This window comes from Pogona vitticeps, chromosome 1 (assembly GCF_051106095.1).
Source record: "Pogona vitticeps strain Pit_001003342236 chromosome 1, PviZW2.1, whole genome shotgun sequence".
NCBI classification, from domain to species: Eukaryota; Metazoa; Chordata; class Lepidosauria; order Squamata; family Agamidae; genus Pogona; species Pogona vitticeps.
In genome coordinates, this window is record NC_135783.1 from 228,149,143 (window position 1) to 228,169,338 (window position 20,196).

The 20,196-nt window shown below is 38.9% G+C and overlaps 1 protein-coding gene across 2 annotated transcripts in view; it reads left to right on the plus strand.

The window, feature by feature from the left end:
• Positions 1 to 20,196, plus strand: part of DPP10 (dipeptidyl peptidase like 10) — a 784,532-nt gene that overhangs the window by 661,572 nt on the left and 102,764 nt on the right. For both annotated transcript variants that reach the window (XM_072984457.2, XM_020779615.3), the window contains exons 6-7: positions 7,918 to 7,970; positions 8,053 to 8,134. In XM_072984457.2, coding sequence (XP_072840558.2) covers positions 7,918 to 7,970; positions 8,053 to 8,134 — 135 coding nt within the window. The remainder of the gene's footprint in view (positions 1 to 7,917; positions 7,971 to 8,052; positions 8,135 to 20,196) is intronic.

Genomic DNA, 20,196 nt, shown 5'->3' on the forward strand with positions numbered 1-20,196 from the left:
GTGTCCCCCCCATAGGATTTTTTTTTCTGGAGACCCAGAAACACAGAGATCTCACAGACCCAGCGACAAAGCAGGTTGGAATGTCTCCCAAGGGACACAGGAGTGGTCAGTCCTGATCTGTATGACCTACATTTGGTAGAGAGTATGTTTGCAGGTTTCCACGCATCTCTAAGATGAATTGAACGAATGACTAAATGTCAAAGACCATTAAGTTTCCCAGGTGTCCTTAGTCACTTTTACTGAGAATTTGGAACTGTATAAACATTCATCTCTAATGACTGTATAAAATAGAAACATCAGCAAAACAAAACATTAAATTTTGCTTGGGCGGTTGATTTAGTTAAATCTGTGTTTGACAATGCTCTCACTCTGAGTTACCATATCTCATGGAGCACATGTTTGCAGCCGTGTTGTTTTTTTGCATCCAGAAGCTGCCTTTTGCAGAGTCAGACTATTTGTCCATCCAATTCACTATTGGCAACTCTGACTGACAGCACCATGGATTTAGGTGGAATTCCTTTGTAGCTCTACCTAGAGATTCCTGGTGTCTCCTATCCAAGCAGGAAGCCCAACCCTGCTTAGCTTCCAGAATCAGCTGAAATCAGGTGTGTTTGGGTTGGAATGAACTTTATTTTGTTCTACTGACTGTTTGACAAAAAATTATTTTTGACTCTTATCATTATTTGTGGCACTACTTGTATAATTGGTAGATACAACATGGATGTGATTTTCCTCCTACCATCCATCAGTTCTATATTGCCATAGGCAACTGGGATACTGCTAATAATTGTAGTTTATTAACTGCATAGTGTTTTAGTAATACAAAAACTATATATCTCCTTTAGACAGAAGAAAGAAAAGAGTACACTGTATGTCATTTTTATTGCTGCTTGCACATTCCATAAACATATTAAGTACTGTTTCTATTTTCTTTTATTGCTATCTTATCTGTGTCAGTTATCTATAAGCTGAAGTTGAAGGATTCATTATCTGTCTCTTCTTTAGGTTCAAAATGTATACAATGGTGCCTCAACTAACAAACATCTTGATTTGTGACCAATTCGAGTTAAAACCAGTTCCGGTCGCAAACTTTTGCTTTGACTTGCGACCAGCGCCTTGAGATACAACCAGGAAAAGGCTCCCTCCCTCCTTTCCTGCCCTTTTTTAACCTTAGAGGTCATATTAGGTTAAAAAAGTCTCCCTCTAGTGGACAGATTAACCACTTTTGCCTTAGTTCCTATGGGAACTAATGCTTTGAGATACAACCAGTGCTTTGAGATATAACCAAAAAACGTCCGGAATGGATTAATTGTGTTTTAATGTATTCCTATGGGAAATGATGCATTGAGTTATGACCAACTTGAATTACGACCATCATTCTGGAATAAATAGAGTTCGCAACTCAAGGCACCACTGTAATGACAACACTATTTACATGTATACCAAAAATAAAAGCCAAGGAGTTACAGTATATTAAAAATAATGGATTTATTTCAGGATGATTTCGTAAGTTACAATCCACTTCCTCAAACACCCTCTTGAAATAAATATATTAATCTTTAAGGTGACAGAACTTTATGAATACAGTTGTGCCCTGCTTAACAATTACCCCGTATAACGACGAATCCGCTTCCCAACAATGTTTTAAATGGTTTTTTTTGCTTTGCGAAGATCGGTTCCCTGCTTCGGGAACTGATTCTTTGCATTACGACGATCAAAACAGCTGATTGTCGGGTTTTCAAAATGACTCCCTGCTGTGTTTTTGGACGGATTCCTCGCTCTACAGGCACTGAAAATGGCCGCCCTATGGAGGATCTTCTCTGGATGGTGAGTTTTCAGCCCATTGAAATGCATTGAATGGTTTTCAGTGCATTTCAATTGGCTTTTTTATTTCACTTTACGGTATTTTTGCTCTACAGTGATTTCGCTGGAACGAATTAACGTCGTTAAGCAAGGCACCACTGTATGTTTCTTTTCCATTGTGTTAATACTTAAAAAATGTTAATAGAAGAAAATAGAACTTCTTACTCCATCAGAACTAATGCATTTATGCTTTCATATGAAACACCTACACCGTACAGTGATAACTGGATTCAGAAACTGGACTATTGATTTGGAATAATCTCTAGTAATCTTGTGAGATGATTGGCAGTTGTGGCAAAAGTAACACAGTCTTTTTAGCCATCTCCATCCCCCTTTCCATAGATCTTGTCCATTCTGCACTTGTTTATTTCCTTTTTGTTCTTTTTTCCAAAGTTGGTATATTAATACAGAAATACAGCACTACACAGCTTTTTTCCTCCTCCCCTTTTCCCTTCCTTCCTCCTGGCATATCAGTCCCTCTCAGGTCTTGGCAAGGCTTCTCTCCTTTCCCCTTTTTGCCTTCCATCCCACCTGCATATCTTTTTCATTTTGTTTCAGGAGGAGGAAACAAGTTTTGAAATACTTGCAAAATATTGTGAAGAGCAGGATTAAATAAATGCAACACGGCTTTCTTTACTTTTCAGAGCAGGAAATCTGAAGCTCTCTTTCATCCACAAGGGTGGGGGGAGACTGTCTCCTTCTGAGCAATATATTCATGTTGATTTTTTTGTGGCAGTGGCAGCAGTGGATCCTAATACTAATTTGTCAATATACCTTTAATATTTTTTTAAAAAAAGAATACAAGCACAGTGGCCACAGTGGCCAGAAACCTGACCCCTTTACAAAGGAAAAAAATCAACAGAAATGTTCACACAGGCTCAAATGATAAGGAATGAAGTGATTCATCATTGATACAAATAAAACAACCCTCCTGGTGAAGGAAAAATAAACTGCTGGCCAGGAAAATGAGTCGATCTTGGCTGTGTGTCATGTGCTCAGAAATTTGTGAAATGATCTTAAAAAAAAACAAAACCCAAAACAGCCATATTGATATAACTAGATAAATAGCCAGGGTTCTTTTGCTGGGTGTGATCAGGCCCCGAGTCTCTATTTTTGTTCCCAGATCCTTTGGGTCAATCTGTTCCGAAATCTTTTCAACCTCATCTTAATCATCCAAAATCTTCCCCATTGAAAGATTACACATAGTTTCTCTGCAGCAGTCCACTGTCTAAAAAATGCATATTTTTGTGGTTTCCATGCTAACCCGAAACCCTCAAACACACTTTCCAATATTCTTCTCACCTTTCAGGTAAAAGAGGTATGTGAGGTATTGTTAAGAGTCTTCCCCCCCCCCCCCGATTTGTTCCTTCTTCCTTCATTCCTCTGACATGCTGTCCAACAGCTAAAAGCTTTGGAGGAGCACAGAAGAGATGTGCTCTGTCATGTTGCTAATTAAGAAGTCACAGTGACAAAGAAATTGTAAGGGTAAGAGATAAAACCTCCCTTTGATTATTTTCTCCTGTATTTTCGTTATTGGTCCTGCATTTGCTACTTGAAAGGTAAAAATAGAAAGGCTGTGAGCTGGGGTGGGGTGGGAGGGTTGTAGGAGAGGTCAGCTGGCAGCGATGAGGAGGAATGGCCATTTCCTCTTCTTCTGACCAGAGAACAATTTGGGACCATGGAAACGTTAGGAAGAACAAACTTCGGAACACAGCTAAAGAGCCCGAAAAACCCACAAGAACCATTATTTTTTTCCCTGGCATTATTTTCAAGAAGGAAGGAAGAGGCAAAATGTAGTTGCATTTTAAAGACTCGCCATTTAATTTTAGTGTGAGCTTTTGTGGAATCCACTTCCTCAGACACATGAGTGCAAATAAATGTCCTGTGGATTTATGTGTATCACCATTACTAGCTGAGGACACAGACAATGAACAAAGCGACACTGGTCTGTTAACGTGGGAATGAGACTATCAAATTGTTATTTTTTTTAATTAGCAGGTTCGGGCCAGCTGTGGGCCAGGTGGACTTGGCTGTCACAGGAATTCAAAGACATGTTTCTAGTACAGAGATAAGAATCTGTCAAGGGAGATAACTGTTTTATATCTACCAGATATTACAGAAATATGGGTCATTATTATGTGTAGTGCACTAAGAAGCTGTGATGTCAACCCTAAGAAATGCACTGGAACTGGTTGATGTAGCCACTTTCCATTGCCTACCTCTCAAATTTCCCTTTGCAATTGCTTTTTATACAATGGCTCCTTTTCGGGCACCCACCCGCCCTCCCTATTTCTAGTGTGATTTTTGGTCGCCAGGTTTGGGGCCGGATAGGAATTTTTGATCTTCATCCTGATTGGCTCTTGGATGGGGGGATTTTTCGCCTATCCCACACTGGAGAAGGGTTTGTTGGCTATTTGTTGGTAACTTCTGTCACACTGGCGGGTAGTGCAGAAAAAACAGGTTTTTTCAGTGTGTCCCAATTGTAATTTCAGGTAAGCCAACAGCGCATCCAACCTCCCGGCTCTGCGAATCGTGCGATTACAGGGCCGGTGCAGGAAGGATGCACTGGGCCACTTCCGGACCAACAGTCATCAAGTAAAGATGTCTTGAGGTCTGGGGGTGTTTAATTAGCGGCTTGCCGGGTTCCTGCTGTCTGGTAGGCTGCTGGAACCTGGGGCCAGGGACTCGCCCTATTGATGATCAAGGGGTATTGGTTACCCCTACCTGTCACCTTTTCCGCACTACAGCAGGCCCCTTATATTTGGCCATTTGTTTGGCAATTGCAATTTCAATTTGATTTTCAATAAAGTGTGGCCCGTATTTAATCCAGTGCTGTTGTCTCGCGTCTTTATTCCAGGATTGGGTGGGCAAAGCCACTTTGAGATCCATAGCAGGGTGTCCTAGGAGGTTGAAACATTCTTAAACTGGTTTCTCTTTGTTACTATTCCTGATTTCAGATTTGTTTCCATTCATACTTCTGCAAAGACATTGTCCCATTTGTTCTCTGCATAAAGCAGAGGGCTATTGTTGGCAGAAGATGTCATAGATCACATTACAGGATAAAACAAGTACTATAAATAGGCCTTTGATATGTGTGGGCGTCCTTTGGATAACTCTAAAACATACTGGTTTCTTGAGAATTATTTTACTCAGTCCTTCTCAGAACTTTAAGATGCTAGATTGTCAAGACAGAGGTAGAGAACAGTGGCACATTAAAGTTATAGTGTCAAAACAAAGAAGGTATGGAAAAAAGGGAAAGTATGAAGATTAAAGACATGTAGAATCAGTCAAGGCATCAGGAGGAAATTAATATACTAAATGTGTAAAAATGTTTAGAAAACATACAAATTCACTGTATTCTAGGGTGCTTTCTTTTTTAGAGAGTATAATCTGCATTCAAATTTTATCAGACAGTTGTGTCTGCCTAGATTGCTGAATCTGTAACTTGAATGGACATCACCAATGAGTTTGATGCTTTAATATAGTACTCAAGGACTAGTGTGTGATCATGATTAATGCAGAACAAATGATAGTGGAATCAGAACACAGAAAATAATAGATGTATATAATGAAAACTCCATTTTTGGCAGTACTTTCTTCTAGAGGCTACTGTGCTCTTCCCTACTCCATATGAATGTGGGTCCTATCTTTCAAGTCAGATTCCTGTAATATCTATATTTTTTCAAATTAATATTTTCAACAAATGACTCATAACTCTTTATAGGTTTTTACTGTAAACATAAAGGAAGAAATTAAGGATTAAACAGAATCTATCTAACTAGCTATCTAGCTATGTAATTTTAAACCATTCAGAACAGCTCAATATTGACAATTTGACAGTATTCTGACAATATGTGATTTGCTTCCTAGATATTAGCTGTAAACAATGTAATGGTATTTTAAAATACTGAATAAATGTTTATGTCATTTTAAATGAACTTCTTAAACATTGAGAGCTAGACAATTCCCTAAGACATTTTTTAAAAATTGATTTTGTTTGCTTTTGGTTCTAGGTTTCACCTAGAAAACATGTTTTTAAAATATAAATGTTTAGAGTATTTTTTTAAAGGGTAATTGTAAGCTACACCATTTCTTAATAATAGTTACTTCTGGTAACAGTCACCTTTCAAAAGTATATGCAGCCACATTGGGTCTGCTTTTCCACAATACTCTTCCACATTTCCAGAGACTGCATTTGGAAGTTGTGAAGCTTATGAACGGATCCAGTTGTGTTGGTCTTCCCTATGGCTCTTCATTGTCCTCCCAGAGGAGTGTCAATTCACAGTGAAAGGAACGGGACAGTCTCCATTGCTCTACATGCTTGTCTCACTGAGACAATGTGTCTTCACCACCATATGAGAAGAAATCATAGAAAAGTAGCTTCCATGCTGCCTTAAAAGATAATGGTTTTGAATGTGTTATTGTATTCATCCTGGAGGTACATTGGAACATTGAAATGATAACATGTGTTATAGAATATACTTGGAACAGATACCCATTATAAATTTGAAATTGTGGAATGGGGTTTCAAAAATTGTTAGGAATTTCTGGATAACTACAGCAAGTACTAATGTGTGGGCTTCTTTTGGATAACTCTAAAACATACGGGTTTCTCGAGAATCATGTTACTCAGTCCTTCCCAGAACTTTAAGACATTTAAAAAAGAAACTTGGAAAACTGAGATGCATCTGCCTGCTTCCTTGCCATCCTTCTTTTCTTCTTTGCTAAGGAAAACAAAAGCAAAAAGATGTACATTGGGAAGAGGCTAAAAGTCTTCCTGTAGACGATTCACAGAAAACGTGGGATGATAGTGAAGGCAGGGTGTGCACAACATTTCAGGTTAGGCCCAGCCTAAGGGAGGGAGGCTTCATCTGAGTTAAATGTAGGGCTTCGCTTTTCAAGCGGGAGTATTTTGAGCTCCCTTTATTCATAGTTTTATGATGTGCCTGTGTCCGCCAGGACACAGTAACATGAATTTCACATGTTTTGCTGGCTCCACTGCCAAGCACGTTTTGGCAGCGTGGAGCTTCTTTGCCTCCCTCCCAGGATATCATGAGACAGGAGAGGGATGGGAGGGGGAAAGAACACCTACTTAAGTGCCCCCCTCCTTTTGGCCTCTTTTTGGGGCTTGCAACCCACCCTCCCGCCCTATGGAGTACTGTAAGTTTTCTGGTTGCCGTTTGGGGCCAGATAGGAATTTTTGATCTGCATCCTGATTGGCAGTGGGCGGTGGGGATTTTTTTTTCCTATCCCACAGTGGTCGAGGTGTGCAGGCTGTTTGAAGGGGTGGATAATAAATGGTCACACAGGTGGGTAGTGTGGATGGAACAGGTTTTGGTGTGTCCCCTTGCAATCACAGGTAATGTATAGCTCATCCAACCTCCCAGCACTGTGGATCATTTACAGTGCATGGGGGGGGGCGAAGATGCACTGAGGCCACACCCAGACTGACGGTCACTAAGGGGAAGGTGGCTCAAAGTCTAGGGGGTGGTCAGATTTGGGCCAGCCAGGGTCTCACAGTCTTCAGGACTGTGAGACCTCGAGGCTTGATACTCACCCGTTTGTTTGGTTAGGGGTCCGGTGATACCCCAATGCCAAACCTGGTTCTGCACTACTGCAGGCCACCTCTTTTATGGTTGACTATAATGGTTACTTAATAAAGTGTGGCCCATGTTTTTCCCATGAAACTTGTCTTGCCTCATTATTTCGGGTTAGAGGGGCAATGACCCCATGCAACCCAGTGCATAACAATCCAGACATCAATATTTTGGGGGGGGGGGGAGGTTCGGTCAGTATCCTTATATATTCATGTTGTTGTTAGATGTCATTGAATTGTCACTGTCTTATGGCAGTCCCAACTAACAGGGTTGTTTTTTGTGTATCTTAGATGTTCAAGGTTTGGTTTATCATTGCCACCTTTCTACTGAGTTTCACAGTGCTGCTTATCACACTTATCACAGTGTGATATCCCACCCAACAAATAACAGTTGTCATCTAATCCTAACATTCTGCATTCACGATGCTCATGTCTGCTTTCTCTTTCCTGTTTTATAGGTGTTTCATTATTCTTTTACGGCTTCATATGTGATATATAACATACATACGAGGTAAGACAGTGTTGTATAGATGCTGTTCTGAGTGGTGTAATGGTGCAAATGTCTTCAAGTAAAATGTTTACCTTTTTTCAAGGGAAGTTTGGGAGTTAAATCCTCCAGAAGTAGAGGACTCAGTTTTACAATATGCTGCATGGGGTGTACAAGGACAACAACTGGTAAGAACAACAATATGCATGTTTGTTTTGGCTTTTTATCTTTAAAAAAACTTTACCTGTTAGTTTGACATAAATCTGAAGAAGGACATTCTTCAGGTTGTTCCTCTGATTAGGTGTAAAGCCTAATTAACTTTACAGTTAAGAAAATACTTAACACATGTATACACCAAATATGGACGAGTGTGCTAGACTAGCTCCCATCCATCATATATGGGATGGAAAGAACTTGATGTTTAAAAAGTGGAAGTACAAGAGATAGTGATATTCAAGAAAGTTGGTTGCAGGAAGGTATGTTTCTGCCAGTCTGCCTTTAAGACTAGTTCTAAAACTACAGCTTGTGGACAATATAGTCACTGTCTAAGATAATTAACTAAGCTACTTATTTGATTGACTTAGTGTGTATATCTGTGCTAAACAATCTATGCTAGATACTAGTCTAGTAATCTAGGTTTAATGTGTTGGAACCATGGTGACATGGATGCTCAACTTCTGCAGTGCTAGCCCTCCAGTATACCAGACTTCAATTGCTGATGTAGCCTTTTATATGTTTTAACATTTTATACAGTACATATATTTTAACCTTCGTGTGTTCCCAGAGAGGAATTATTGAATTTTTTTCCCTTACTGGTTTATTCACTTGTTTATGCTGTTCTTCTGAGCTGATTTAGGATTTGTACACGTGAGAAGCAGTATAGAAATATTTCTGATAAATGCATATATAAACAAATAGGTCTTTTTTCTTACACATGAATGAGGGGGCCGAATGAACCTAAGCACATCAGAGAATTGCTAGGTCTACTTTCTCCACAAATCAACCTAATACATACGTTCCATGTTAATTTTAAATTTACTAATCTCAGTAGGTTTTAACTAGAGATGGGCACAAACAGCCAAAATGGTGTTCGTCTTGGTTCATGGTTCAACACAAACCACAAATTTTCACTAGGTTTTCTGATAAACCATGAATCAGTTTGTCAGTTTATTGGGGTTTTTTTAAGAAAGGCTAAGCCCTTGCCCGCAAAAGCCTGTCCCCTTCCCACTGCCCCATCACCTACCTACCTTGTCCACCTCTGCCACCACTGAGGCCTCTGCCATAGCTTCCATCACCACTGCTGCCATCATTTGCAAAGACAACCACTGCCACTTCCCTTAGGGCAGCAGAGCCTGCTCTGTCTGCTTATGGCCTGCTGATCAGCTAATTGGTGGGCCATAGGGAAAAAGGGCAGGCTAGTCTGCCCTAAGGGAAGTCAGACACTGTTTGCAAAGATGGTAGTGTGGCGGAGGCCCTGGTGGTGGCAGAGACAGCAGAAGGGAGGTGATAGAGGCAGCGTGAAGGGGATAGGAGGGAGTGGGAAGGAGGTTGGGGAAGGTTCTCAAGGGGGTAGGCAATAAACCAGGGGGATCATAAATAATCCTAAAATGTGTTACTTCTGAAAAGTTTGGGTTCTCCAATTTAGTCTAATCCAAACTGAGCCAAAGCAACAAACTGATGATGTTTCACAAATTTCCTGATTTGTTTTTGGCTTCATGCCCATCTCTAGTTTTAACTGATTGCTAATCTCATTGTGTTTTAATTCTTGCTTAATATTGGGGCAGTAAGAATAGAAAAAGAAGTGGATTTGATTAGAGAGATGAAAAAAATTAAATTCATTTTGGTAAAACACAAATGTGTAGTCTAGCATGTGTGGGTTGACACTGTACACTAGGGTGACACAGAGAAAAAGAATGAGAGAGAGATTGAGAGAGAGAGAGGCAGAGGATGCACTATGAAATTGCTATATAAATGCTTAATATTATTCTAAAATTTTTGCATTAAACTTTGCAGAGATTTTTGTATACACTTTTGTCCCCATACAGAGTTCCATTTGTGGTTATGATACCCTATTTTATATTATTCAATTTATTTGTTACGGTCAGGTGACCAGCTCATAGCCTTATTTTATAGGAAAACTTGGTCTCTTCCTCTTTTTTATTGAATAAGGGGCTTCTTGAAGGTGGCAGAACATATCATGAACACTGATACACTGATGAACATAAAAAAAATCTATACATTATATTCAGATTATAGCGTTTGAAAAGCATTATCTATATGCTTTATAAGTAATGACCAGAACCAAAGATAACTGCAGAGCTTTGAAGCATAAGGGAAATTATTTAAAACTGACTTGTGTGATCTGCAAACAGATAACTGTTCAAAACTGAAAATGGCTCATTGTTGCCTCTAGGCAAGAAGGTGTGATGATGGCATATGTGCAGCTTCTACAGAGTTAGAAATTTTGCTAAGAGTCTGTATAATCAAGTACTCAATAAGGGTATACTGTTTCTTGCATCATTAATCAAGATGGCATGAATGGAAAAATGCCTCTAGTTAGGAAATGTCACATTAAACAAATAGGGGCAGGAAGCAATGCTGACGTGAGAAGTAATTGCATCCATCTGGAACAAGACTGGTAATTTTTAAATAATTAACTATGCTAATGTATTGATATATCACTGCATCATGGCAAAATTAAAAAAAGAAGAAGAAAAGCAAGGATTATATACTGTTCAGTGCCCTGGAACTTTAACAATATGATTTTGACAGAATAGGAGGTAAAAGAACAGATGCTGAAAAGGATTTAATGTTTAAACTGCAGAAAGTGTTGTAGGAAGATACCTAGTAGGTTTATCTTTTTGCATAAGATTAACAGAGTGAAGAGTAATGAAGAGTGGCAACTGATTATTGCTTCATCAACTTGCACATCCCTGAATATTTGGAAAATACAGTAGCATGTCTCAGTATAAGAACACTAGAAAGAGTGAGTGCTTCTCATCTTAGAATGGCACAGCTAGAAGGGACCTTATGGATCATCCAGTCCAGCCTCTATCTATCAGGGAGGCACAAGAGGGAATCAAACTCTTAGCCTCAGGCTACACAGCCAGATACCTAAACCACTGGGCTATCTAGCTACACTGTTATGTAGAGGAATGACACTGGAGGAAAAAAGAAGTTTATGACTATATTTTATGTAGGTCTATGTCCAGGAACCATAAACCAAAACACTTCTGTAAGACAGTGCATGCTTCCTTTGCTATTGCAAAACACTGTAGTTTTTGAGGTCACAAGTATTGTTATAAATGGAGAAGAAATGTTCATGTTCCCTGAATGTTACACATTGCTGCTAAAAATATGCTCAAAATTTGTTGGGCTTGAAATAAGTACCTTTTTTCTAGCACATTTATTTTGCTGTCTATGGTGTTGGCCAGTTTTAGGTTTTTGTTTAAATGAAAATGAACCCAGATACAGGAGTTCCATTTTTAAAATGTGTAGGTTGATAAAGGCAAAACTATTTGAATACATACAGTATACTCGTACTAGGAAAGAAGGAAAGCAGCTTAGATGATGTGTTATGTGAATGCAATACGTATCTCCATTTTAAATTATGCTCATTTTAGGTTTAAATACTGCCTTTTAATGATGTACACTTTTAATGATATACTGTACTTGTTTTGTTCTTAAATAATGTGTTTAAATTCTGTAAGTCGCTTTGGGTCCTTTTTTAAGGAGAAAGGCAGGTTTAAAATATTTTAAATAAATAAATAAATGTAGTTAAGGTAAGTTTTCAATTAAACAGTTTTGTTGCTTTTCTTTGCTCTATAGAGCAGGGAGTAAAAAAGTTGGCCCCTCCCACTAAAGATGCAAAGAATTTTCCTTTAATACTTTATACCTGTACTTTTAGGGTATAATCTTAACTAACCAAAATAGCTGGGAGCTGGCTGAATTGACACTAAACCAGCAGAGATTGTGCTGAATCCAAATTCCTCCCAGCCAAGTGCTGTTGGCAGTAGCACCTTAACCCTGGCCCAACCTTATTTGGTATGACATGGTCACTGTGAGTATGGATTTAGAAAGCTTTGGCACAACTCAGCTTTTCTGCTGCTCTTCTCCTTGTCTATTTCCTCTTTTTAAACTCTTCTGCTGTCTCAGGAAACATAGCAGTTGTGCTGGCAGAACTTGCTGCAGATTTCTGAATTTTGGGGTGAAATTCCTCTAGCTGTGCAGAAGAGCAAGGATTCACAGAGCAGAATTACTTTGGGTGGACACAGTAGTCCACCCCTTTTTTTTATTAACTGGTGCTTAAGGTATCAACATTTTACTCTAAGACACTGGTTGAACAGATCAAACGGCAAACTGACAAACCATGATTGCTTTCAGGAACAATCCTCAACAGACCTACTGCTTTCAGAGGGAAAATGCACTGAGCAGAGGCGGGAGTCTCTTTGAATTCAGAGGCAAGAGGGAACTGTTGGTTAGTGCTGGATAGACTGACAGTAACCACAGCCCAGGAAGGCCCCTCCGAGTCACACCTTCTACAGAATGCAAGGTTGTAAAAACTCCAACAGAACTGAGATCAGCTAGCACAGGATCTGTTGTGGTAGCATAAGAGGTTTCTGCCCATTCCAGACCTGCTAAAGCTGTTATATTTTTGAATTTGGATTACGCTGCTCTATCTTCGACCACTTAAGAATTCGTTCGTTTAGTCGTGTCTGACTCTTCGTGACCCCATGGACCAGAGCATGCCAGGCCCTCCTATCTTCCACTGCCTCCCGGAGTTGTGTCAAATTCATGTTGGTTACTTCGCAGACACTGTCCAGCCATCTCATCCTCGGTCGTCCCCTTCTCCTCTTGCCGTCACACTTTCCTAACATCAAGGTTTTTTCCAAGGAGTCTTCTCTTCTCATGAGATGGCCAAAGTACTGGAGCCTCAGCTTCAGGATCTGTCCTTCAAGTGAGCACTCAGGGTTGATTTCCTTTAGAAATGACAGGTTGGTTCTCCTTGCAGTCCAGGGGATTCTCAAGAGCCTCCTCCAGCACCACAATTCAAAGGCATCAATTCTTCGGCGGTCTGCTTTCTTTATGGTCCAGCTCTCACTTCCATACATCATGACAGGAAAAACCATAGCTTTGACTATTCGGACTTTTGTTGGCAAGGTGATGTCTCTGCTTTTTAAGATGCTGTCAAGATTTGTCATCGTTTTCCTCCCAAGAAGCAGGCGTCTTTTAATTTCATGGCTGCTGTCTCCATCTGCAGTGATCATGGAGCCCAGGAAAATAAAATCTGTCACTGCCTCCATATCTTCCCCTTCTGTTTCCCAGAAGGTGATGGGACCAGTGGCCATGATCTTAGTTTTTTTGATGTTGAGTTTAAGACCATTTTTTTGCACTCTCCTCTTTCACTCTCATTACAAGGTTTTTTAATTCCTCCTCACTTTCTGCCATCAGAGTGGTATCATCTGCATATCGGAGGTTGTTGATATTTCTTCCAGCAATCTTAATTCCGGCTTGGGATTCCTCCAGTCCAGCCTTCCGCATGATATATTCTGCATATAAGTTAAATAAGCTGGGGGACAATATACAGCCTTGTCGTACTCCTTTCCCAATTTTGAACCAACCAGTTGTTCCATATCCAGTTCTAACTGTTGCTTCCTGTCCCACATCTCAGGAGATGGATAAGGTGGTCAGGCACTCCCATTTCTTTAAGGACTTGCCATAGTTTGCTGTGGTCCACACAGTCAAAGGCTTTTGCATAGTCAATGAAGCAGAAGTAGATATTTTTATGGAACTCTCTGGCTTTTTTCCATTTGGTCTCGAGTTCCTCTGCCTCTTCGGAATCCAGCTTGTACTTCTGGGAGTTCTCGGTCCACATACTGTTGAAGCCTACCTTGGAGGATTTTGAGCATAACCTTGCTAGCGTGTGAAATGAGTGCAAATATACAGTAGTTGGAACATTCTTTGGCACTGCCTTTCTTTGGGATTGGGATGTAGACTGATCTTTTCCAATCCTCTGGCCACTGTTGGGTTTTCCAAACTTGCTGGCATATTTTAAATAGTTCAACTGGAATGCCATCACCTCCACTGGCCTTGTTGTTAGCCAGGCTTTCTAAGGCCCACTTGACTTCACTCTCCAGGATGTCTGGCTCAAGGTCAGCAACTACATTGTCTGGGTTGTCCGAGATATCCAAATCTTTCTGATATAATTCCTCTGTGTATTCTTGCCACCTCTTCTTGATGTCTTCTGCTTCTGTTAGGTCCCTCCAATTTTTGTCCTTTATCATGTCCATCCTTGCGCAAAATGTTCCTCTAATATCTCCAATTTTCCTGAACAGATTTCTGGTTTTTCCTTTTCTGTTATTTTCCTCTATTTCTTTGCATTGTCCATTTAAGAAGGCCCTCTTGTCTCTCCTTGCTATTATTTGGAAGTCTGCATTCAATTTTCTGTAACTTTCTGTAACTTTCCACAAGGAAAGAAGTTGTACTCTCATTAGTACTGGAATCAATGAAATCTATGTCACAATTAGTTGGGCTATTGAGTAGTAGTCATAGAATAACCTGAGCACCTTGCATTTTTACTCATTATAGCAACTGGTGAGATAAAACTTATTCTCCTTTTAAAAATACACTGTTCTCAACCCTGAAATACTTTTCTTCTGCTACTCTGTGTAAACCATTAGTTTTCAAGTCCCATAAGATTCCTCTCTTTTAGATAACAGCAAGACAAGGAGTATGTTTTTCTTCTCATCAAAAATTTGCTGTAATTTATGCAAACCATCTCAGCAAAAATCAGTTTCTTTTATTTTGGAAGCAGACAACAGACTATCAAGAAATAAACATAGAGTGCCTGGTATTTAATAAAAGATACCCACCCATCTTCCAGAAACCTGTGATGCTTCTAATCCTAAATTCATGCCACAAATCAACAGCCATGATCATTTTGCACAATTTGTCTTATTTATGCAAAAAGATTATTTGTGCAATTTCATCGCTGTCCCTGCTGCTGGACTACAGCTCCCAAACTTTCCTCTCTACTTGCTATACCAACTAGGGTGGGCAGGAGTTGCAGATCAACAACATTTTGATGTCTGTATGTTATCTTGCCCTGCTGTGTAGGGTTGAGGCATTTGACACATTACTAGGGAAGCAGTAGCAGGGTCATAAAATCAGTAGTCACAAGTCTTCCAGATAATATGTGAGGAAAGGGATTCTCTCTACCATTCTCCATTTTCTGGAAATAGATTTCTAGTAAGATGCTTTTCCTTCCACTGCAACCCCTGACCTCCTATAAGAACATTTTGCCGTCTCTTAAGATTTGACTTCTGGTATGTGTTGCATATGCATTTCTTAATCGAATGGATCCTGCCCTTTAAGTTAGCTCTTTCATGCTTAAGACCTTGGCAAATCTCTCAACAGTTTGTCTGTAGAGAGCCTGGTCATTAATTTTTATATAGAGAAATTGCTTCATTCGTATAGACAAAAAAAGGATAGAAAACAAGGAGCCTCAGTTCAGAGGAGAGATCATGTCTTGTGTGTTTCATGCCATTCATTATACTGAAAGCATTGTACCTTTGGAAAATGAATGAATGCAAATAATGAATGATTAATGTGACTATATCTGTCTGCGGTCTAAATGCATGTGTTACACAGAGAAGCAGAGAAAAGTATTTCAGTTTATGAAAATAGTATATTTTGCCTCTTTACATTGATATCATCACTAAAATTCAAGGTAGGATATTCCTATGATTAGTACTCGCTAAGTCTTTTCTTTTACAATGAAATGTGTTTGTTGCCAGTAATATAAATGCTCCTTTTTGTAATTCTTAAGCTGTCTTTCATGTGGTATGATATGACAGTAGTATGGCATAACTTAGAGCCTGTGACTTATATCCCCAGCTGTGGGACCAGGAAGCCACCTGCACAAGGATGGGAGATTTGCCTTTCTCTCCAGTGCCACTCCCGGTGCACCACAAAAGGCAATATTCAGATATGATCTGGGACAGTCTGTGGAGCAGCACAATATTAGCTCAAAGCCTGTTGTTTCAGTTTCTTAAAAATAATAAATGCAGATGTGCAAAAAGATATTTTGACTCTTTGCATAATACAAAGATTATTCACTTCCCCAACTTCACTACAAGTGGTATTAGGGGTTAATGAGTTTCATAAAAAAATTCCAGTGAGAACCTTGCTATTGATCCAGCAAATATTGCATTCCCATTACTTTGTAAAAAACCTCATTTTGTTTTTGCATGATCCCAACGCTTTCTGCATTGTTTGCAAGAAACTCTCACTTTAGAAGGTGGCTGCACTCAATGGTAACTCTCTATCAAGTACTCTTGGAAGATTTCCTATCTTTTTTCCACAGAAAATTATCTATAAAATACGTTATTCTGGAATCATACAGACTCAGCAGTTCAAAACTCAGGGACTGACAAACAGATTGAGAAGAGTTCTTGACAAAACACACACACACACACAGAAACAAAGACAGAGACAGAGACAGTGTGCTACTAGTCCTATGATAATCCAAGAAAACAGCATAATTTGACTGGCATGTTGAACAAACCAACCAACTGGAAATTGGTTTGGAGTTCCTTACCTATAGTCTTCCAGAAGCTATATTTTTGTTTTTCAAAATTTATCATTTTAAAGTTAGGTGCCAAAGAAAGTAATGGTGGTAATTCTCTTTACTTTGGTTCAGAACCGTGAAGCAATCGCCATCCACAATTAAGAGATCACCATAATGCTCTGTTGTGATAACACTAATATGAGTACTGTGAACCGGATGGCTTCTATATATGTATACATTCAAACACATGATCAATTCAAGATTAATGTTGTCGCTTTTTCTCACATAGTGGGTATTACCTGTATAAATGCCTAGATTGGTTGGAAGCTGAAAAATCCATCATTCAGCATCAACTCGTTGGTAGACCTTGGTCTAGAATTTACTAAACTCTGATTTTTGTCTAAGGATACAGGATAGATTGAGACATGAAGTGAAATGTGAAATCTATTCAATTAGCACACTCTTTCTCCAGCTTAATTCTCACAGAAATAAGGACAAAGACAGTTGGAATGGAAGACAGAAGTGATGGCAGATGCATTGACGGTCAAACATTTTTCTGATGATGTGCTAACTGTATCAGTGCATAGCTACCTTGCTTGAGATATAGAGGGGACACCCTCAGAACTCAGTCTGCTACTGCTGACTCTAAGAAAAAGAGACACTGCTATGTTTATGTCCAGTGACAGAAAATTTCAGTAACAATGTGCTCCATGTGACCATTTTGTCTGTCTTCATCATGGAGGTGAGAAATGACACTATTTGTTGTATAGGCTGCTTGAGCATTATATGATATTTGGGAAGACTATGACATGCATTGTTTTTAACTACCAACATATAACTCATTATTACTACACTGTTGCACTTAATAAAACTATTATACATATGCTGGTACTACAATCTCTTGTTTTTGGAAAAATATATAAGTGGTTTGTGATTTTATTGAGGAGACATTGGTGATAACAGAAGTCCAGATACATGAGTTCTAATTAATTGCAGGCTGCAATCAATTAGGGAGAGGATGCATTAGTCATATTGCAATGCAACTGAACAATATAAGCAGACATTTATATTGTGAACTAGTTAACTACAAACTATAATAGAATTACTTAATTTAGTGATGCCTGTCTCTCAATTCCAATTCCCTATTGCAGGGTTCTTCTTCAGTTTTCTGTTCCTGTGTGTGTAATGCATACACAAAACTAGAAGTCTTTTTTTACATCCCTCATGAAAAGCGAAATTTATGTAACTGAAGAGTTGAATTAGGAGCTAATACAAGAAAGAGTGTGGGTGAAAGTACTGACTGTGTGAGAATAACACAGAACAGCAGGGAAACAATGTTCTACTTTTCTCAATCATGAACAGCAGCTACTTCAAGATTACTTAAATTCATTGTAGAATTTACTCTTATATTCTTGCAAATTGTGGACACACGCGAACTATTTAAAATTCAAGACTTGCTGTTCTTCATTTGCATACTGCCAAATGTTTAGGCGTCAAGCTGGGATAGTACTATAGATAAATCATTTCTCTGTTGAATGATAATTCTAGTCAATGATAATAACATACACCAACTTTAAAAATATATAATTGGCATACCATATATTACATCTGTGTTTTAGAAGACATTGAGTTATGTGTTTACATCATCGTAAATTATATTTCACACTCTTAAAAGGTTTTGTCAACTCTCTGAGTAAAATCGTTATATGTAATTTAAACAGGAGAAAATCTGTCAAAGTTCATGAGACAGGTGGAAGCTTAATTAATGATAACTAAGGCTCTTTCTAATGAATACATTAAAGGTGTTATTTTTATTTGTGCTATTTCAAAGCCTTTTGCTAATCTGCTAGAGATGAAACAGTTCCAAATCACAAGTAGAACTATTGAAAGGTTTCCTTGTATGCTTCTTTTTAATTTTAGTCGTAATGAGACAAATAGTAATAACTCTGACAGCAAGATAAAATGCTTCTTGAATACATTATGAAAACCATGTGTTGATAACTGAGTTGTAATTAGGAATCAACCCCAGGACATTTTTAAATGGCTGTGGGCAAAGGGTTTCCAGCCATGCTGTCTAATTGCATTTGTGTGCACTTGTCTTTATATATTCTTCACCACGGTATGTGTGGGATTGTTTGTGGGTAAAATATATGGTTTGATGAAAAGGCTCATCTAATATGAACCCTTCAAGAGTTGGCAACTGTTTCTTTTAGATATGTTAAAGCCAGTTTGGCTTGAATTTCATCAGGTTCCTATTTAATTACCTGAGTTTCCAACTTAAAGAAGTTTTAACTTTTATCAAAAAAAGTGGGGAAAGACATAGACTATGGTGCTCTTGTGAGCAGTACCTAATTTGAAAGAAAAGAGCAAGATTTCTGCTATTTCAGCATCCCTTAGGCCAGGAACAGATGTTAAAGGAGCCTCATGGTACAGTGGTTAAATTGCAGTGCTGTTGTCAAAACTCTTTTCACAACCTGGGTTCAATCCCAGGTAGCTGGATCAAGGTTAACCCAGCCTTCCATCCTTCCAAGGTCAGTAAATTGAGTACCTACCTTGGTTGGAAGGGGAAATTTTTTAGGCTGCATAATTAAACTGTAAACTGCCTAGAGAGTACTTTAAGCACTATGGGGCAGCACATTTTGCCTTTTTTTAAAAAAAAGACAGCCCATGATTATAGATGAAAGTACATTAATGGTGGAGAGATCCATCATTAATCCCACTGCTAAAAAGAAACCCCCTTTATTTATTTTTAAATAAATAAATTTGTTATTATTTACTAATAAATATTTAAATTGGGCTCAGCATGTTTTAGGTAGATTTAAAGTTGGGTGATTATGTGAGGAATGTGCAAGCATGAAAGGGGATCATATCATTTTCAGCAGCAGCATGTTGTTGTTGTTGGTGGTGGTGGTGTTTTTTGATCCTCTGCCAGGGGTCCCTCAATTTAAATATGGATGTGGAATCAATTCATTGAAATTAATTCCACATGTCTGAATGTCTGCTTCCCCTCCTTCCTGCTTTCCTCTCCACCTGTGGGGGTGAGAGAGTGTAGAATGGAGCAAGTCTTCTGAAAGAACCTATGAGGAGCTGCTCTTGCTTTCACTCCTTCATGCTTTCCTCTCCACCTTTGGAGCAAGCCTTCCTCAAAATCTATGAAAGAGGCTCTGAAGAACTGCCCTTGCATTCCAGACTCTCATCCCCACTCCCAAAGGCGGAGACAAAAGCAGGAAGGAGGGAAAGCAAGGACAGCTCTTCAGAGCTGCATTCACCCGTCAGCTGGGCAGCTGTGAGAACAGTAACAGTGATTTATAATCATGTGACTGTCACATGATTATAAATCACCTTAAATAACACCGCTACATATTTCCATATATTGTGCTGTATATTGGAAATATAAATCAGTGCTGGACAGTTTTTCCAGGTTAGTGAAGTCAGACTTGGTTAATAATAAAAATTAAATTAAATAGCCACAGCTGAGAAAATCAAAAGTTTGACATTGTATTTTTCAGATTCCCTCGTTAATTCCAACATGTTCCTGGACTTCACATTTATCTCATCAGATCTTTCCCGAACATATTTTGATATGAATCATTATACAGATTGAAATATTATTATAATTAGGTATTTGGCAAATTGTGGTTTATTCAGCTTTATTCCATAAAGCAATGGACATGGCAAGTT